Below are 21,957 nucleotides of genomic sequence, written 5' to 3' on the forward strand. Positions count from 1 at the left end.
TGTACCGAGCACAGAGCTTTTAATAGAGGCATCTCCCAGCTTAATCAAAGATACCCAGGAAATGGGCACATCCACCTCATGCTACATTGTGAAGTCTTGGCGTAGGCTTGGTGTGAGCTTCTTCATTTCAAAGCTATATAAAAAAAAAAAGGTATACGTGAGGACATACGTATGCGAGTGCAGCCTCTTGGTAGCCCCTAGAGAATATATGATGCACTAGAGGCAGCTGTAGAAAAGTAAGTGAAGTGCTGTGCGCAACTCTTTCAGCGCACATTCCTTTTCGATCAATGGCTGAGATAGATAATAGCCTCCATAGAGACTTGCATCCTGTCTCTCTCCATCTCTGCCTCAAATCCCCATTTTTTTTTGCCTTTGCCTCTCTGCACTCTCCGTCTCTTCCCTCCAAGCTCCGCCCCAGCTGTCAGCGGTGGCACAGGAAGCCCACCAGCTCCAGAGGGCAAGGCAGGAAGAGCACAGAGGATCTTGGGAAGAGCACAGAGGAACATCTGGTAGACCCAGAGAGCCTGTCCGTCGCTGCCGGCCCGCCGTCATGTCATCGCAGCTTTCCCGGGCTTCCTGGTAACAGCTGATCCTCCAGGCCCACTGCCTCCATCAGAGTGGAGAAAATTCACTCGCTCAACTCAATTATGCAAGAGGTGTGAATTAAACATGAGGCTACCACACAGGAATGTATACACACACAGCACACAGACGTGCACAAAACGTAATCATACAATACAACAACCCCATCTGTATGCTGATGCCAGGAGGGGCTTTGTGAGGCCTTTTTACAAACCGAACTGATCTATAGTGGATGTAGATTTACTTGTGACCGAATGCCACATTCATGAGCACAGACAACATGGACAACTAGGGCAGAATGGTAAGGATGACAGTGAGGATATGGGTGATGAGGAATTTTGCCATCTTTGCCACCTATTACTTCCCTGTGAGCTTTAAAAGAGCAAAAACAGCCTCGCGTGGGAGTCGAGCCTGGAGCCAAATGCAGAGCCGATTTTCTCCCCATCTTTCTTTACGTCTCTCTCCCACTGTTTCTTTGTGTCTCTCTCCCCTCACTCGCTCTCTCTCTCGTTCCTCCATGCCCTTTATTAATCATCCTTGGTTAGTGGGGCAGAGAGCGTGGTGTTAGGAGCTCTGGGGAGTGTAGAGCCATGAAATACACACACACATACATACACACACACACACACACCTTCATGTGCATGCACACTAATAGGCACTGGACTCATAAATCTAAGCAAACATGTTTTTTCCCCCCCTTTCATCTCTTGTTTGCTTATAAAACATAAAAAAAAATCCAATAAAATATTAACAAAAAAATGCTGGGTAGCTCCTAGGAATGACTACACATACACACACACACATGCACACACTATCTATAAGTATGCATGTGCGCACATACAGTACAGCTGATCTTCAGGGATCCTGGCCTGGGGTCCTGGGACTCAGCTGCTGCTGCTGATGTAACCTTTTGAACGGTCTCAGTTGCTGTTTAGACATTCAAGCTCAGGCACATAAGCAAAGCAGCGAGCGGGGCCGTCTCTCTCATCCGTAAACACACAACTGTCCCTCCAGTGCCATTAAAACCCTTTACCTGAGCCATTCTGGTTGAGTCAGAAGCAGTACAGTACAGCCATCGCAGCCATTAGACCTCATTATAAGAGTGTTTGGACATTACAGGCAGCATCCTTGGAGAGCTGGATGCGTAGTGATGGGACAACAGGATACAACACAGCTAACCACTCCAGCTTCTGTGGCCAATGGGCACCAGAGTAGCTTGAATAATGGAGGATGTAATTAGGCCTTATTTCTATGCATGTAAGTGCACTTAGGCTAGAAGGCTCCAACTGGGCTACATGCCATTATTACCATTATCACTATTTGATCTCCCTGAGAAAGTGGTGAGAGAATTGGCCAATTAGATATTATGGGACAGTAGGACGTTTAGAGCAGAAATCTGGGATGTCCTTTTGGAAGTATGTAGGGATGTCATGGTGGGTGGGCACAACTAAACTCGCTTAATTTGCCTTCTTATTTTGCCAAGGTTTAGTCAACTTTAGCTGACATGTATAAATTCATACATCACATGGAGACATATGAACCTAATGCAAGTTATATGAACAGGGAATCTTTAAGGATGAATCTACAAATGTATGTTTTTTTTTTTTCATATTAATTCTGATTTTTCTAATTGTAGGATGTTTGTCTTGAGATGATCATATACTGACAGTAATAGGTACCATTTTTTCTGTTGATCCCTATTACTGTGTGTGTGTGTGTGTGTGTGTGTGTGTGTGTGTATTATTATGAGGATTACTGTGTTTAGTGGATGCCACATGTCAAAAAAAAAAAACGCTCATCTTACAAACAGAGCTCAGGAGACACATCAGCAGCGGGGACAACAGAAAAAGCAGGGACGCACCTGGTTTGACCGTCTTCAAACGAATCGGCTCCCGAAAGTGGCGTATGACAGCCAGAGTGTCACGGTTTGTAAGTCCACTGACGGGCGTCCCGTTCACCTCCAGCAAAACGTCCCCGTAGTAGGGCAGCTTCCCGACGTGACACACCAGCACGTCCAGCTTCATCTGGCCCAGGTGGGGGAACTGTCCCAGCTCTGCTCCTCCAAGGACCTCCACCACGGAACCAAAGTCTCCAAGGTTGCCCCATGACACCGCGCACTCCACCACTTTACTGGACCAGTGTTTCTTCTTCTTCAGTGTTCTGGACATGGTTACTCCCTTTATCGAATAACTAACGATCTAACTGGAAACAGTCGCCTCGGCTTTCTGTTGTTAAATGAGCGCGAAATGACGCGGCCTAATAAACCCTCCTGAGTTATCCTCCCGACCTGCTGGTGATTTCATCTTCCTGACATTTACGAGGCTGAATATCACCCGTGAATCTGCCGTTGAGGTCTGAGGTTAAACAGGTCTGTCATCCCACGGGTATATATGCTCCGGTGTGCGCGCAGTTGCCTCGGTTGCAGTAATTCCAAGCGCTCCTTGTGCGTAAAACAGAAGAGTTGATAGCGGCGAGATGGTTAAAAGGGAAACAATCAAGGTTTTATGCTCTTCATCGCTACTGTGGAAACATATCCGCGCTGCTCTTCGTCTCTGGAGGAGCCTCCCGATTACCAAGTTGTCAAGACAAAAACGTAAACAGAGACTATTTTACTCATTCGGCGGTAGACTGTGGAGTGTCTGTCGCTGTAATGTAGTGCGTCAACGAAAAATCCCTCATACCTGTGGGCAGGCTGAACATAGACGGCGGCAGCGTTCACAGGTAGGCGGTTTGTGCGGTTGAAATCCAGCCCGTGATGACTGAGTCGACGAGACACATCTGCAAACGTTTGTCTGCTACAGGTTTGAACACACCTGGCACCGCCAGGAGAGATGTAGCCAGGCTCCGAAACGCCCCTTTTTACGCTCAGCAGCAGCAGCAGTGGGTTCCTAGTCGCTCAGGCGGGCTCCATCCTCCGGTGTGCTGTGGTACTAAATGAGAAAAACATACTGTATCAATCCAGAAATGTTCAGTGTAACTTATTGTTATTTTGGCCCTCGTTTAAAACACACAATCCCTGCGTTTATCTGAATGTTTTCAACATGTACAGGACCTGTCTTGCATATCAGAAGTGCAACACAAAAGACTAACTGAAAAACACAAAGCATATGATCATGCTTTTGTCTGTGCTTATGTGCTCTTGTATGTTTTCTTGTCATGTTTTTTTTTATATGCCATCAACCTGCCAGGGGGAAACTAGCCTGTATGGCTAAATCTGGCACATTTAATGGACCCAAGTGCTCATGTTACTTAATTGTCCATTCTTAAATAAAATAAACATAATATTAAGCGAGGGAAAACAAATTACACCTAATTAAGACTGAAGCAGGTATTCTTGAGGAGGAAATTCCGTAAAATCGACCAGGATCAGTGTCTCCACAGCGCCACCTACTGACGTAATCAGATCATTTCAAACGATTTACTGCTCCAGTTCATCCCCCCCTGAGGTTTTTGATTTACATTTGCATACCTACATGCCATTTCACTTGACTGCATTCAACTGCATTTATCCATGCATGATTTATAGATAATTAATTGATTTAATCATTAACTACCACTAGACTGTTATCTACAGATTAGTTTTCCAATTGTTCATACATGAAATGCTTCCAGTAGTCTGTATACTTGTGCAGAGTGCTGTTACTGTATGTTCATGCATACATTACCATCATATAAGTAGGACCGGTGCTGTATATCTGACCTTTTACTCAAGGGGTAACTGTTCTCCCACCTACATGCGAAGCCTACACATTTCATGGCCTGAAAGCACAGGTTTTTCATGAGCTCATACATTTACATAAACTTGTAACAGTGTGTTGTTGTGGAACTGTGCATGAAAGGATTCATGAGATACAACAGCTCCTTTGTCTTTAAATGTTGGTTTTGTGACAGATGTTAATGTAAAAGAGAAAAAAATCTGCAAGATGATGCAAAACTGAAGTTGTGTTTAAGTGTTAGCTTTGGTAGTTAATTAAACTTTGTAAATATCACTTCAGCTCCAGGGACAACTGGTCATGTTTCACAGCATGTTATAAATGATGCACGACTCCTTTTTTGCCAAAATCTCTGGAATAGAGGATGATGGATTTTGACAATTTGGGCATGTTGACTCACAGTACAGTCATATGTCAGCGCTGTGTAGCGATGTCAGTGGAGTTAATTAACTTTATAACTGGAAGCGGGGAACACACCTTCTGTGGTATTTATGAAGCAGCAGTAGTTTCTGTTCTCTGGGTGTGATGCAGTAGAAGTCTTTAAATACAGAGTTGCCACCCTGGACATTGTGCTGAATAATTCATAGCCGTGTAGAGGATGATTAACAATGCTATCATGTCTTTGATGGGGACCGGGCAGCGGAGCGCAGATCCAAACTAAACTGAACTTTAAAAAGGCTGAAACGGAAATTGTCAGGTTCAACTCGTATCCGCCGTTTCCTGAGATTCTACCGGATTTATGGAGGAGGGTCTTTTTTTTTCTCTCAACGTCATGACTGATGATAGATTAATAATTTTTTAAGGCCCACATTAGCTGGCTTTGTGTTGGTTTGACATGACTAAATCCAGATTACAGATGGTTTGGCCTTTTAAATAATTCCATGGTGTGCCCAGGAATCATGTTGTGGTTAAGACCCCTGCCTCAGGAATTACACGCAACCTACATCAAATCCGGCAAGAACATTTTCTCTCAGCTTTAAGTAAAGACAGACACTACTACTAATATAGAGCTGAACTAATTAGTCAGTTAATAAATCAACAAATATTGATAATTATCCTAATAGTTGCCAAACTTGAGTCTTTCCAAACTGAGTTCTAAAATGTGAGCATTTCCCACAATCTACTCTTGTCACGCACCTTTGCCTCCGGAAAACTCTTGATGGCCATTTTTCACTATTTTCTGGCATTTTATAGAAAAGTAATTACTCAAGTCAATAACTGACAACATAAATAATGAAGAAAATAATTAAGTGTCAGCCCTGATTTCATATTTTCTACCTAAGCAGAGCGTTGAGGCACACATTCATGATTCAAACCAAATTATCAGAATTCATGTTTAATGTTTTGAGTAATGGCTACGTAACAAAAAAAGGCTCTTTAGACATGCTTTACAGAATGTACAGGTAAACAAAATACTATTGAAAATAAAATGCAAAACTTCAACAATACAAAAAAAAAAAAAAAAAAAAAAAAGCAGCATGGAATATTGCCAGAGCATTTACTGCTAAACTTTGGTATAAAGTCATAAAAGGACGTTCAGAGAATAAAACAATACAAATGCACATTATATTGCGCTGAGTTGGCAGAAAATATTGAACAGTGAATCGATGTATGCCCCCCCCAGGACATGTAGCTCCATTAGGATGACTTATCACTGCAAGTTTTCATTTCAAATGCTCAATTGCTCAAGAGGCGCATGAAATTGACCCTGGCCGACAGTCAGGAAAAAACATCAACAATGAGAATCTGCTTCCACTGAAACAAGGACTGTCAAAATACAGAGGAAAAAGTCAACAGAGTCAAGTTGGCTTGAACAACAAAACCAAAACATACCCACTTGGTTGACACCTTTCTGGCTAAATTCAGAGGAAAAGGCTTGGAATGTGCTGATTTGGTAATAAAAAGGCAAACATGATTGAACAAATAAGTTAGAACAAAAAAAAAGAGAGTGCAAGACTGACATGAAAGTCATTTATGCAAGTACCACTGAGGAGGTGGAGGTGTACCGATGCTTATCACATACATGTGATAAAACAAAAATAACAACAACAACTTGTTCGGCCATGTTTCCACTTTGTGACATAAAATCGAAAATGTAGCATCGACTTACACAATCACACGTTTTTGCCCTGTAGATTAACTTTTCAGCATTTTTGATTTTTAGTGTCTAACTTAACTCAGTACCCTCGAACACTCAGTGTAGCACTACTAACATGACGGGTCCTCTCTTGATCAAACAGAGAAGAGCAGACAGTACCGATTATCACCATAATGGAAATAACAAAAACTTTCAAATCTGGAAAGCAATCTGTTGTCAGACACCATACCCATGAAGAATGAGTAGAATATCATTTGCTTAATATATTGAGGAAATGTGAGATTTCTGTCACAAACAAAGCCAAAACCAATCACATCTGAGCAACTCTGAAGTGCAATAATCAAGAGGATTTTTAAGGAGAACTCATAAGATCAAACAAGACTAATTTCCTTTGCACAAGAAGAAGCATTTTCAAATCCTCAAAGCGGTTTAATAGCTGACGCCTTGAAAACAGTACAGATAGCTGAAGTTGGCAGCTGTTTAATCGCTATGACGCCCATTTTTTTTTTTTTAAAGAAAATGTTTTCATCCTGTTACCTGACGTGACACGTAGAAAACAATGATAACTCTGGGACAATAAAAGGCTTACAATGAGTGTTTTAAAAGTTACTGCAGCTTATGTCTCGAACCTCTCTGCAAACAGACATGGAACTTAATAGATTACTAGCCTTATGTACACGCGCGCACACACATACATACATATACGTACATACACACATATAAGGGCTGAACAATTAATCAAATTTTTATCAAAATCGCAACATGACCTACTGCAATTTTGTGTGTCCATATACCATTTTAAATTAAATATTGTGGTGCTGCGGAGACGTCCTGGCCTACACATCATATATATATATCATATATATTCTACAGGCTTAAGAAAACATCTTTGTTTGGTACAGATCTCCGCAATAATAACACCATAATCATTTGAATGTTTTTCAATCAATCAAGATGAAAATAATGATGTAAAAGTGATCATTCCCTCTAATATTGCAAATCATATCACGAGTGCAATATCAGTAAAAATAATTAGATATATTTCTAAATTGTTCAGCCCTAATACACACACACACACACACACACACGCATACATACACGTACATGTATAAAATAACATACATACATGTAGAAAATAATATAATACATTCTCATTTTTTTTCACAGTCCCAAGTGAAAACCTTTATCGACATCTACGGAAGGATCATGAACTTTTTTTTGAGAGAAAACTGTGACGATAAATCCTCACGATGTAAAATGACATGCACACTGCATAATAAAGTTTACCACCATTAAATTAAGTGCCTGTAAGATATAAAGGGAAAAAGAAGTCAGTGCATACTGTCTATATAAACCATAAAAGTCACCTGATGGAGGTTACTGAGAATGCTTATTAAAAAAAAAAAAAAAAAAGGCCATCCGACAGACAACCATGAAACAAATAGCCAGCAAAACCATGATTGTCACATGTGCAAAAAAAATTGTACGCTTTCTCCCCAAACTGCTTATTATTACAAAGACACGAAATGAAGGAATAAACGATTCCGTTTTGACGTATGACAAAAAACAAACTCAGATAAAGATGATATAGGATATATTCATATATATTCATAATATACACCACGTTTTGGTGTCACTGTCTCTGGGATTTGCATAACAGGATAACCAGATAGCATCGTTTGGAGTCAGTAGGGATGGCTGTGGGGAATGTGAGGATGTATGCTTTCAAGGTTCTTTTCCTGTATGAACAACCACAAAACTGCTGGTCAGGGAATTGTCCCCTATTTAAACCCCTTTTTTTTTTTGCCCACTTGGGAAGAGGTGGTTCCTGATTCTATCGACGTCATGCGGGCTGCTCCGACGGGTGTCTGTACCGGGTATGATGAGACAAAAATTGCCGGTGTGATGCGCACCGGCACGAGAATTTGATCCTCACAGCAGCAGGGAAGGAGAGGAGGAGAGAGCTTTTGTGAAGACACTACCATATCTTGGCCTTCTCTCATGGCAGCATCCGACATGGCTCTTTGAAGCATACATTCATAGCTTTCTCTAGAAAAAGAGAACAAAGAATATAGTGGAGTGTGTGTGTGTGTGAGTGAGTAAGGGGGTCCTGCAGAGGTGGAGGTGTCGAGGAGGAGGAGGTCGCTTTAAATCACCTGTCCGTTTTTTTTTTTTTTTCCCAGCCTGACACAGCAGTCTTTTTCCACAGTAGAGAAATTCAGCATGTCCTCTTGAGTGAAAAGGGGAATGTAAACATACAAGAGAGCATCTTTGGCAGAATGTGAGGAGGTAGTGGGTGAAGGAGGAGGGGTGCAGCGACGAGGAGTCAGAGGCAGAACACGGGTGTAGTGTTAGGACCTATGTGGGAGCGGGATGCTCCTGAGGGTTAGTCCTATTAGAGGCACTTCTGTGGTTCTGTGTGCATTGGTTGGGAAAGCAGTCCGCCGCCTCTGCTTCACTCTGTTCCTCTGCCCCGTCGGTAGAGGAAGTCAGAGGGGGTGTCCTGTGTACAGTCACTGGGTGCTGGGACGTGCCTGCTTGGGGTTTTGAAGATGGATCTTCCCCTTCTCCCCAGAACGACCTGCTAAGAGAATCTGCAAAGACAAGCGAGAGAGAAAATGTTTAGAAGGCTACGCATCTCTATCCGCTCACAAACAGCATACTTTTTGATATGTGGTGAAACGTAATTAATATTCTCACACTAACGATGGATCAAATGACTACTTTTGAGTTTGAGGGATCACCTGTAGTGAGGAATTATCACCCGACAAGTTTAAATATCAAGTGTTTCACGTAGGTAGCCGTGCTGACTGTCGGCTTTCTCCTCCTCCTCTGATCACCTGAACAACCCGTTTAAGAAGCCTCTGTGTATCTAAACATATTACATCCGGAAGATCAATATCTCCAAGAAATATGATCTCATGGGTTTACCAGTTCTTTGGGAAATCTCTCATCTGTAAAACACTTGGCTTGACTGACTCAATGCCCTCAGTGTTTATATATAAAAAAGGAAAGATAAAAGAAAAGCTGCCTGAGCACCAGGTCAGTAGAAGAGAATGTTTACAGAATCCAACAGGGTTTTTAAAATTTTTTTAGTGGCTGCAGGATGGAAAAAGATTCAGTGTGTTGCCCAAAACCTCTCAGCAGGGGGAGATAATAGTTTGCACCGAGATGGTCTCACTATTTTGCTCTATAAAAAAAAAAAAAAAAGGTAAAATTGGAAGTCTCACCGTTAGCGTAGTGCTCTGGAGGAGTGTGGCTGCTCAACCTTTTGTCGTGTGAGGTGAGAAAGACGGAGGAGTCTCGGTTGTTGATCAGGCTCTCCAGTGTCGTGTCCTCGTGCTGGGCGTGTTCACTGAAGCTCTCCTTCAGGCCCGGTAGAGTCTTGTCTAGCGGGTCGTCTTCCCCCAGATAGGCGTAGGGGCAGTAGTCCCGCGTGCGAGAGTAGATGTTGGCGTTGTCGTAGCAGTCGGAGCAGATGACCAGCGGGACCGCGCCACCTGACAAGAGAAGACGAGCATCTTCGTGAGTGTTACGATCCACTTTTTCCGGACTGTGGCTCCGTTCGGAGTTTTGGTCAGTATTATGTATCCCGACAATGGCTAGGGAAAAAAGGCCTCTCGATTTAATTAGCTCAACTGTTATATAATATATTAACATTACATAATTATGACATATATACTGAGGTTGAGATGCAGGAATATAGCCGTTTCAAAATCTCTAAAACCTAAAGAAACCATGAAAAAAAATGAAGAATGCAGAAAAAAAATACTATAAAGATAAATAAAAGTCACATGACCGCTCATGAGTAGGTGACACTGACCTGCAGGGACTCCAGCTAGTCCCTCGCGAGCCTCTCCGGGGTGGAAGCTGCTACGGCCAGTGAACAGAGAGCCGACCCTGCAGTGCAGCATGCCGTTGCCCTCGGTTTCCACCTCGCTGCCCGTGTCTCCGTAACACACGCCTGGGACACACATGATAATTAGTCATTGTCTCATTTCAGTGAGAATCTTATCCGAAAAAAGAAAAAAGGACAAAACAAAATAAGACGTTCCGATTTAGAAACAAATAAGGACAGGGACTGTCCGAAACTGCTGAATGTTAAGACTCACGTCCTTGTTTGAGACATTTTGTTTTGAGACATTTGAAATTTTTGTTTGCCTTTCATGCCAGAGGTACTTGTGACGGAAGGCGGGCGAGTCTGCGGTGTATTTTTTTTTTTTATTACTTTGATTTCTCTTGATCACACAATAATCTTTGTGATGTTGAGATAACAAGCTTCGTTTCCTTGTGATCCCAATGCTGACATAGCCCAACCTGTTAGATAAAAACCCACAAGAATGTAATGTGCTGATAATCACATGTAATAAAACAGATATAGTCAGTCTCTACCAGAGATATCTTAAAGCCTAATCAAAGGTCACTATAATGCCAACTAGTGAATTATTAACTATTAAAAAAGGCACACCATTACTACTTATCATAAATAACATTACTTCAAAGCCCTACATCTCATTTGTTCAATATATTAAGTTGAGTAGGCTACCAAAGGCACAGTATCAGTCTATACTGAACTATTATAAAGGACATCCTATGGACATTGGACTGGGTTCCAGCTATAACAGGCACCGATCGCTGTTATCTGCTGATGTAAGGTGTATGCAGCGATAACAGCCTTATACTTCACCTTATATCTGCAGTTTACTGAAGATTATTATTAGTATCTTGTATGCTTATTACAATCAAGGAAACGATGTTTGTTATATCCAGATCATGAAACAATTATTTTGTGATTATGATAAACTGAAGCTTGTAATGTAGAGATGATAAAATACTTCTGATCGCATCATCATACGTGGTCCTGAGGGAAAAAAAAAGGTTTGTGTTACAGACTCGAACATGGTGGAATTCACCAAATATAAAAAGGGAAGATTACTCACCGTCTGTGCCCTTATGGACATATCCATTAGAGAGAGGAGGCATGAGCTGCTGGTGGCTGCCGGCCTCAGAGTTACTGTAGCCCTCCTGAGGCTCTGACAAAGTACCCTGAGAGGACAGGTAGCTGGGGATGTCTGCTGGTAAATTCATCTCATCTGGAACAGACGGAGATTATTAGACGCTCTGTGAAGCAGGTTTATCCACACAACATGTCCCCGTGGACACATTTCATGATTTATGAACAAGCATTGCTATAGGGTAAAGCTTCAAATAAGGCGTTTTATAATCACAGATGGTTATGTGACACGCTGTGCTGACCTGTGTTGGTGATACTGTAGTCTTCGCTCTTCCTGCGCATGTGGTAGATGACGATGACCCAGACCAGCGAGGTTCCGACCACGCAGCACACGACCACGATCACCACGATGCCCACGGTGGTCCACCCGTCCTGGTCGTACCCCACGCCGGTATCGCAGTTTGGTGACGGTGAGACGCTCAGGTAGATGTGACCGCGTTCTGTTCCCAGAGTATTAGACATGATGCAGGTGTATTTCCCGGCGTCGGCGGGACCGGCGTCGACTATGATAAGGAGCTGGTTAGCGGCGGCGAAGAAGTGACGCTCTGTGAGTACCAGAGGCCCGTCGTCTTTGGTCCAGTTGAGGCGGGGGGCGGGGCTGCCTCCGGCTATACACTGAAGCACGGCGGTTTCGCCCCGAGCCACCGTTCTGTCTTCGAGCGGCCGCATGAAGGATGGAGTTTCTGGAATAAAAAGAGGATTTCATTGATTTTTGATTTAACGAGGATTATCCGAGAGGCATTTGTGTCAAACTGTTTGGATAGATGTGTATGAAGTTAAGTTTGTTATTTTTCTAATAAACCAATGTTTAAGCCTTGATCACAGACTTCACCTTGAGGGATTGATTATATACCGGCACACAGCCTCAAACCTTAAATCTCTAAAGCACACTCATTAAGAAATGTGATCGAACAGGTGCGTCAGAGATGCTCCAGCCACACAGGTTTAAAAAAGGTATAATCAGTCATTCTGGAGAAAGATTGCTGATATTTGAACTAAACATCCAAGCAAATACCCCTTCGTGCTCCTTCGGAAGCTCCGCCCCCCCAAATTCATGGACGCAAAACGACCAAAAGAGAAATACGGTGGAATCCAGAACAATGCATCAGTCATTTCTGTTCCTCTCACACATTATCACAACAATTGAGCACAACAGTCCATCCACACTCTCCATGGGAAGAACTCGACAGTGTTTGTATTTATTGATATATTGATATTGTCAATAAGTTCAAAACACATGCACGGCGGGACGTTTGTGTGATTTGAACAGCTGCCTGCTCGGATTAGGCTTCAATAAACGCAACAGAAATGAACGAGCGTAAGTAGCTGCTGTGATGTCCTGTGCACGAGCACGAACGCCCCCCCCCCGTGCTGCTGATTGGCCAGAACAGTGCTGTGTGGCTTGCTCCAAGCCACTGTGTTTACATGCCCATTTACAGAACCACTGCTGTGTATGACCACTGTTTCAGTGCACACACACAGAACAGACAGCTAGTGGACCGTGAGGAGATATTCACTGAATCTGACAAAAAAAGTATATTGGATTCGAATCACTGACTATTCCTTTAAATATTCTCCACAGCCACAGTATAACAAGCTTTGCATTTACATCTGCCTTAGTTAAAATTGCAGAGGAGGCGACACAAACACGTGTGTGTGTGTGTGTGTGTGTAATGAGTGACAGACATGAATGAGCAGCCAATTTGAGCGGAGTGAGTCAGCTGAAATGACCCAGTAGTAATACATCGGTAACACACTCTACTAATCAGGTGGGTGACTCACCCAGGACGGTGAGCGTAGCGTTCGCTGACAGGCTGCCGGCTGCATTTTGAGCCGTGCAGCTGTACACTCCCATGTCTTCCGTCTTCACGTTAGCGATAAAGAAAATGTCGTCGTCGGGCATCACGTGCATCCTGCGCTCTCGGGCGGCGGGGAAGTCGGTGCCTCCGTCCTTCTGCCAAGCAATTTGGGGTGACGGATGGCCTTCGGCGGCACATTCTAGCCTGGCCATGGTCCCAGTCCGGATAGTCAGATCCATGGGTGTCTTAAGAAAGGATGGCAGTTCTGAAAGATATAGTAGAGAAAGTCATGTACAAGAAATATCCCTCAAGAGTATAAAATCATTTCAGCAGTATCAAAAGTCAGTGTATAGAGCAGCACTTTGAGGCTTAAGACGGCAAAAACAGAGAAAAAGTAAGCTGAAGTTACAGGAGATCATCGACATCCTCACCGTTGACGGTAAGTTTGGCCCTGTTGGAGTAGTTGGAGCCAAAGTGATTGGATACGACACACTGGTAGCGCCCTTCATCGGTGAAGTTGACATTGAGGAGGTGAAGCACGGTGGTGTAGATCAGCTCTCCCTCCTGGTATTGCGCATAGTTTTGCACTTCTGCGTCATACAGCACCTCCCCGTCTTTCCGCCACGCCGTGGTCATCGGCGAATCGCTGCTGCTGGACGCGACGCAGCTCAGAGTCAAGTTGTTCCCCCGCAGTGCCACGGACGTCTCCGGGTGACTTGTGATCTGCGGTTTGGGGAAATCATCTGTGGAGGAGCGGGAGCAGAGGGTATGCAACTTAGTTCAACATGACGTTTCCTGTATGCTAATACAGGAAACGTGATAGTAAGCTGTGCCGTTTTATTGGAAGCATTGTAAGTATTAAAAAAAAAAAAAAGGGACTGACCACAAACAAACTCTTCTGGGCTGATGGAAAGAACATTGCGACCGAGCAGGCTGGCAGGATGGGCGCAGATAGCGGACACAGACTGCTGGAACTGGCTGTCAGTCAGCCAAGGCCCCAGCCACTGCATGTGGCAGTCACACAGCAGGCTGCTCGTGTTCAGGACACTGAGAACAGAGAGGAAATTAGTGAGATGAGTCACTGTCAAATTAGTGGCAATCATCAAACTACTCTAGAGATAAAAGGAGGAGATGAACTCACTCGACACGTGAATATAAATTTTTATGATTTGCAGGATTTGTATGAACTTTCAATAAACATGCGAGCGAGAGTAGCTGTATGGTATATCATACTTCATATAATGAAAGCTGTGGCATATTTTCTAAAGACTGCCCTTTTTCTCTGAATCCCAACGTGAAATATTATTGATAAACCGAACACTGTCTTAATAAAACTTAAACGTCACACTGAGACAATTTGTGACAGTTCAGATGCATAAAAAATAAAATCCTACTAGACAACTCAAAACAACACCACAAACTAAAAACGATTGTGATTGATCAAATTAATCATACAGAAAATCATTGATCCAGGTTCACACGAATGAAAGGGATCATTTAATGATTTTCTAAGCATAACAACACCAGGGCTGTACTTTTTAGACCAGACAGGCAGTGACACCAAAATGTCAAACACCCTGTTTTTAATACACTTTGTCCTAAAATACACTTCAGTTACAAGGGTGTTGTCATTATGTTCTAGCTAAGTTATTAAGCAAAGCCACTTTATCCGCTCGCCAATGTTCTATTAAAGCTGCAGACTTAATTAATAACAAGAGGATATGACTACTGTCATGGTATATTTTTTGAGTTTGACAGCTGCTGGGGCATTTTGTTAGCCGCTGCTTGAGACACTCCTATGATGGGCTGATCAAAACCTTTAAAAAAGGGCAGGAGACTTAACATTTCCACTGTCTTCTCTCACAGATAGAAGGGGGGTCTTGTTGCAACTCAAAAGCTGAATGGGAAATCTTTGTTGTCTAATTGAGCCTACACAGATGTTACCGTTTTGATAAAACAACAATGCAATGAAGTAGCAATTGTGCATATTTTTAAATGTCATCACCAAAAACCAATTATGTCAAAGGCTCAAAAAGTTTAGTGCTCCTTTATTTGTTCACTGTGAAAGCTACTGGTAGATCAATAACTTTCATTAACTTCCCATTTCAGTGGTTGAGCTTTTCTTCACACAATTATATAAAAGGCCGCTTTAAAATACTAATCATGTCCCTTAATTGCAATGTTACTTGATCATTGTGATTCCTTTTTAATGAAGGCGGCACTGATGAATCCGGAAATGTTAGCTTCCCAATGTGCTTATGAGAGCTGTAAGATTTGTTTTGCGTCTACTCACAACACTCTGAGCTTCATGTGGGACAACGCCTCAGGGTGTATCGACATGATGCCGTTCTTGCTGAGGTCCCTGCGAAGGGGACAGAAATATGATTAGACATACCTTCCGTGTGATTTGATCGAAATGGCATCCTGTTTCACAAGCATAAGACAACAACAGCGCACGGTGATAAAAGCCTTCTGCTATCTTTAATCATTGGACAATAACAGCAGCTCCTTCCCAGACACGAGTATGACTGTGTGTGGAGAGAGAAACGTTTCACTCACAGGTGCTCCAGCTCCTCCAGTCCCTCGAACGCTTTCTTAGTGATCGATTTAATTTTGTTCCGCTGAAGGATTCTGGAAAATAAAAATATTTCGTACGGTGTTCAGTAAACGGCTGCTACACAAAGCCTCTCCTGGGTAACGTTTTATTGTACACTTTATCTGCAGCTTTTGCTTAAACTAAATTAAAACATTTGACCGGCCTTTCAATGTTAGAATAGAGCAAAATAAAACCTGTAGAATTAACAACAGATCTGGTAGTACACAGTCAAATCTCTGGAACAATCATCTTAATTTAAGATGCACCTGCTACATTTGTCTGACATTTATGTATTAAATTCAAATCTATGAATATTTCTATTCATCTATATAAGAATTTGAATGTCCTTACAGTGTGTTCAGCTTTTTCATCCCATCAAACACACCGATGGAATCTTCAATCGCCCAGGAGATTTCATTATTGCGGATATCTCTGAAAAACAAAAGAGTTGCGTGTTAGATATTAAACACGATCTACATTGACTGAATAGGTTTTTTTTTTTTTTTAAAAGACCACAGATAAGGCACATTATCTCTACCGTGGTTGTCAGAGGCAGTGACTCTCAGTTGGGAGACTAACAATCTGAGACACCATAATTCCACAGTGAGCCACAGTTCACTGCCCCTGCTGCTCTGATGAAGGGAAATTAATTGGCTCTGTTTAGCACTGGGACAATTCATGGGTCCGCTGGAAGCCCAGAGAGGCCTTGTGTTTACAGGATGGGTCATGGGCTCTTTTGTTTCTCTTTCCTCATGCCTGGCCACCTCTGAAAGAACTTCGGCACTCTCCGATTCCCCTCTCCCATGAAAGCACCCAGGATGGTGTGTCAGCCCTCCCACGGCTGACCTCCTTCTCGTTGCAGCTCTCGGCGGCTCGAGTGGGATTTCGTGTGGCAAAATAATTCAGTTCGCAACTTCCTCTCTTCTCAGTACTTCTTACCTTGCAGATAGGATGTATGACAGGAGAGGAAATTTGCTTAATTAGGCTGATATTATGGACCTGAGATGTGAGGTATTTTCAAAGCTTTTGGGGTGGTATTAATGAATCTACTCTCCTGAAAACACACACATTTTGTGCGAGCTGACTTTTACCACATTTGCACCAATTCATGTATTTGTTAGCAATACATTTAGTAGCATAAACAGGGAGGACTATTACTGAAACAGATCAGTGTCAATGAATTTCAACACCCGAGAAAGCGTATTCCGGTTTTTCCCCCTGACATCGCCGGAGCTGTTATTTGTTTCAGTAGATGCTGAAATGTTGATATTATTTTATCCCAGCTTAAGGAAGAAAACTGACAATGCGAATAACGACTCATCTCTTGTCCTCTGCCTCAGCTAGAGTGTGAAGACTCAGGTCTGCTCTCTCACCTGTGACATATTACAACAACCTCCTGTCCATGTTTCACAAGAATGACATGGCACCGCTGCTACTGAAAATCTGTGATTTTGTTTGTGTTTGTGCATAGTGATAAAGCTTTCAGTGCTTTAAAAATACAACACCTAGGCTTGCTGCTCTAATGGATGAGCAGAACATTTCAACTCATTTGAAGTTATGCCCACAGTGAACGGTAGGATGGAGGACCAAGAACCCAAGGGAAGAGGATTCTAAGAAATCACGTACTGGATGGTTTGATTTGAGACTAAACAGATGACTAATGACGAGAAGGATTAGAAATCAACAAAAGACTACATTAGGAGGATCCAGACTTAAAATCGTGGCAATATCTACTGTTATTTCTGCAAACTACTGAGGATTACTTGGGAAATATATTCAAGACAGGACCAGAACTACACACGGAGAGTGAAGCAAACACGAACCTACTGTAGTCTGCAGCTTTCTTCAGAATGCACAGAGCCAAGAACAAGTTGGAACTTGGGTTATATTTCAAACTGAGCTTCATTACCTTTCTTGGATCAAACAGGTAATACATAATTCAGACAGATTTCTTTGAAGTGTGGCACTTACAACGTGCGCAGACTGGCCAGGCTGCTGAACACTCCCTCTCCCAAATGGCTGATAGAGTTCTCTCCCAGGTTCAGGCTCTCCAGGAGACCTAATCCTACAAAAGCTGTCTCCTCCAGTCTAGTCAGATGATTGAAGGACAGGTCTCTGCACAAAAAAAATAGCATATATGATACAAATCAGTTCCGACAATGACCTATTTAACACCGCTCTTGAATGTTAATGTGACACGAGACACAAGAACGATACTCCAAAATGAGATGTTTCTGCAGAATTGTTATAAACAAATACAGTATATATCCACCAGAGGCGAGACAACAGTGAATCAGCTTCAGAACAGTACTGTAGAAAGATAACAGTAAGTCCTCTGAGCACACAGAATGAATTTCAGAGCCTGGAGCAAGGGAAAGAAAGTGGGGACTCTTAGCTGCGTGGGGATTTTAGCTATGAAGCGAACACACTCACAATTCCTCCAGCTTTTGGCAAAACTCCCAGGCGTCTGGTCGGATGATGCCGACAGCATTCTGGCTGACCCGCAGGATACGCAGCATGCGCAGGCCATACAGCCAACCCTTGTTGACCTCGGTTAGGTTGTTGTGCTCCAACTCTCTGAGACACAGATGGGGAAAATAAAATGGCATTAAAAGAGAGGAAGGATTTGTTTTAATAACAAATCTGTTAACACGATCGACTGGCTAACAACATGACATGCTCTAAAAATGTTGACAACAGATGGACAGGTTTGTTTCGGAGAAATACAGTAGAGGTTTTTTTCCTTCTTCTATCTGTGTCCATTTACAGACCGAGGCCCCATTTCCAAGAAGCATCTTAAGGCTATCTGATATGATCTTAGCATATAGACGTACAATGGGATCAAAGATCATCTAAGCCCCAAGATGCTTCCAGGAAACAGGGTTTTACTCTGTTTTTTAACAATATACCGTACAGAACTGCTGACGAACATGCTATTAATGTCACTTTAAAGGAGCCAATAACACTGTACTCACAGTTCTTCGATGTTATTAAGTCCAAAAAAGGCTCCATCCATGAGCTTAGAGATGCCGTTCCTTTGCATCTTCAGTGACCTCAGTGAGTCCATCCCTTTGAATGTCAGGCTGTCCACTGTCTTGATCTTGTTACGCTTCATTTCACTACAAAGAGAATAAGCATCATTTTTCTATGACTAAGTGCATTCATTTGGATTTCCAGGTAATTCAGCCAGCTAGTTAAATAAGAGTTGTTACAACAGAATTAAGATCCACGGTTTTATCTGCCAATTATCCACCACTTAACTCTTGACTGATGATTCTGGTTTTGCACCACAAACACATTATATATGATACTTACAGGAACTGAAGCTGTGGAAGTTTGAAGACTTTGGATGTCAGCGTAGCTAATCTGTTCCTGTTCAGCTTCAGCACCAGCAGGGAGCTAGAGATGTTTTCAAAGCAGCCAGGCTCGAGGACACTGATCTTGTTATTAGTCAAATTCCTATGAGATAAAAGAGCAGAAACATTACAGACACAATCAGGAGGCGCCACAAAGCCAGTCTGTCTACAATAAGATGCTTTCTTACCAACAACAAACTATAAAATATAATATAAAAATATGCACCCTTGGCAGAAGTATGCACTCTGTTCTTTTATTTAACTTTCAACCTGTAATGTCATGCTTTATCCTGTAAATAATTTGTTCTTACCTCCCTGCATGAAGTAAAGGTTAAATGAAGATTATTTTTAAATGTGTCCACTCACAGATATTTCAGTTGCATGGAGGGAAAGGATCCAACTTTGAGCTCAGAGATGGAGTTAGATGTCAGGTCCAGCGTCTCCAAGGAAACGTATGGCTGCAGCTGATGCATCGACAGCTCTGAGATCCGATTGTGGACTCTGAAACAATAATAAAAAAAAAGAGGTATTATTGTATAAGTCACAATGACACAGATTACTATTTCAAGCTATAGCTATGCTGTACCCAAATCATATCAACATGAGGAAAGACAAAAAAAGACAATACCAAATGGTACCTAACCAGTCAGTATATTAGTATACCACGCATAAAAAAGGTATGAAAAGCTTTAAAATCTTCCATTTCATCAACAGTGTCTAAACTATACAGAAAATGATTGTAATTTGTCTTTATTTAAGATAAAGTAGAGTTTGTATTAACATGTAACAGTTGGTTTAAATGGTGACAGAAGAGGCAAGAAAACCTGAAGGGGATTGTGTACTTACAGTGACAGCGACGTGATGTTTGAGGAAACATCTCCAAGATATGGAAGAGTAGTCAGCTCATTGTGGTTCATGGTGCTGAAATGACATTCAACAAAACATTAGTATCAGAATTTAAAAAAAACCTTTGGAGGACCTGCTGCAGTATGAATGAAATTAGCAAACTCCTTTGCATCAGTCTAATCATGGATTATACAACTCCTTCCCAAACTAACTGGCTCAGGTTTTAAGACATGTTAATTGACTTTATGTCGTTTTGGAGGTTGTAATTGTAGTTCTGTTGACCTGTATTGCATTGACGGGTGTTTCTAATATTTTGCATTACACTGATAAAAGGTAGACTAAATATTGGAAACATTACAACGAAACTGCACCACAAACTGTAATAGGGATGTAACTAACAATTATTATCAACTAATCTACCAATTATTTTCTAAATTAATCATTTTGTCTATAAAATGTCAGAAAATAGATATTTCACTTCTTAGAGCCCATGGTGACATCTTCAAACGTCTTGTTTTGACTGGTCAACAGTCCAAAATCCAAAGATACTCAGTTCACTATCATGCATCACACAAAAATACTTTACCTTCTCACATTGGATAAGCTCCAAGCACCAAAAGTTTGGCATTTTTGCTTAAAAAAAATTACTAAAACAATTATTCAATTATCAAAATAATTACTTTTATTTTTTTTTTAGTCAATCGACTAAAGAGCAATAGAGCAGTTTCCATAAAAACCTAACATTATAACCTACATAATAAACTATCAACTGTGCATAAATTCTGTTTTATTTTATACACAAAGTTTACACAGTTATTAAATGATTGAGTGTGGATGTGATGATAATTCTTATCTAAGTGTGTGTGTATACCAAAGCAGAAATAAACTTATATAAATCTAATCAAGTGAGGGTCAAGGGGCTCTAACACATGTAAAAGGGGGATTCAGGGCATATTATGGTGCATCCCTGGGCTGAGCAACAAATCAGTGGACTGGATTCAGTACAGGACCAACTTCAATACATCTGCGTCTTTGGGTGTCTACTTACACTTGGGTTATCCCATCTGGTGGGTCCAGGGGAGCCGTCGACAGCCTTTTTCTATTACAGTCCAGGATATGGAGCCCATCTTGTCCTTCAGAACATGAGCACGGAGCCGGACAGGACTCAAGGGCCCAGGCACTCAAACTCAAAAGCATGAAGACGAGGGCCGAAGGAATGGGCCAGTCTTCCGCCATTTTAAATGTCTTCCTACAGAAGAAGGCTACGTAGCTACGTGGCTAACTCGCTAAACTAGCACGTTAACAGTTACAAAACCACCATAAAATTGTACCTGCAGTTTGATTATCAGTCAAACAAACACATACTTCAGGGTTGAAGTGCCACGATTCCAAGCTGATCTGTAAAATACAGTTTTTTTCCAACTTGCGTGAGGCATCCTAGCAAAGATTTACCCCCTTCTTCCCAGTGCCTGGAATCCCTTCCGCTCCAATCTGGAAACCCTCCCGGAGAGGCTAATGCTAGCTCACTGTTGAGATTGTTTAGTCCCACAAATATGCCAGTTTTCCTGCAGACGACACCGGATTAACTCCACACCTGGTTGGCGTTTGATTATACTGAGCCAAATGGCACGATATCTTTGCTTGACCCGGGCTGTTTACAACGAGTTTAAATTCATTTTCTCTGTCTTTCTATCCCGAAAGAACAACAAAGCGCCTTGAGTTGATGACATAGGATATCCTACATCCCGCCCCTTTCCAGCGTGTTTGGAGTGATTCTATTGGTCCGTACTCAAGCTTGTCAAAAATATGCACCAATTTGATTGGATCTCATTCCAATATGTTTTCGTTGTAGCCTATACTGTACACAGCAGAAAGTTTTTTTTTCAGAACTGCTGGAGTGAGTTAACAGTTAGTATTTCACATCGTTGTGGTTATTGGCGGTGATTTCTGGTG

At 42.1% G+C, this 21,957-nt stretch overlaps 2 protein-coding genes across 4 annotated transcripts in view; both read right to left on the reverse strand.

The window, feature by feature from the left end:
• The window catches only part of LOC122981217 (membrane-associated guanylate kinase, WW and PDZ domain-containing protein 3-like), a 126,880-nt gene extending 123,235 nt beyond the window's left edge, over window positions 1-3,645 (reverse strand). For 2 of the 3 annotated variants that reach the window (XM_044349860.1, XM_044349862.1), the window contains exon 1: window positions 2,444-3,644. In XM_044349860.1, the coding sequence (XP_044205795.1) occupies window positions 2,444-2,750 (307 nt within the window). In that variant the 5' untranslated portion in view covers window positions 2,751-3,644. Of the gene's footprint in view, window positions 1-2,443 lie in introns of all 3 variants that reach the window. The other variant, XM_044349861.1, reaches the window with a different exon arrangement.
• Window positions 3,646-5,615: 1,970 nt separating this feature from the next.
• On the reverse strand, window positions 5,616-21,740 carry lrig2 (leucine-rich repeats and immunoglobulin-like domains 2). The gene is made up of 18 exons (XM_044349423.1): window positions 21,053-21,740; window positions 20,005-20,079; window positions 19,525-19,659; window positions 19,118-19,261; window positions 18,778-18,921; window positions 18,236-18,379; window positions 17,774-17,917; window positions 16,154-16,234; window positions 15,766-15,837; window positions 15,500-15,568; window positions 14,090-14,253; window positions 13,638-13,949; window positions 13,190-13,471; window positions 11,650-12,090; window positions 11,334-11,486; window positions 10,217-10,357; window positions 9,624-9,893; window positions 5,616-8,987 (listed from the first exon to the last, which is right to left on the reverse strand). The coding sequence occupies exons 1-18, from the start codon at window positions 21,238-21,240 to the stop codon at window positions 8,752-8,754; spliced, it is 3,195 nt and encodes a 1,064-aa protein (XP_044205358.1). The 5' UTR covers window positions 21,241-21,740; the 3' UTR covers window positions 5,616-8,751.
• Between the last annotated feature and the right edge of the window lie 217 nt (window positions 21,741-21,957).

The sequence above is a fragment of the Thunnus albacares genome, chromosome 4 (genome assembly GCF_914725855.1).
Source record: "Thunnus albacares chromosome 4, fThuAlb1.1, whole genome shotgun sequence".
Lineage (NCBI taxonomy): Eukaryota > Metazoa > Chordata > Actinopteri > Scombriformes > Scombridae > Thunnus > Thunnus albacares.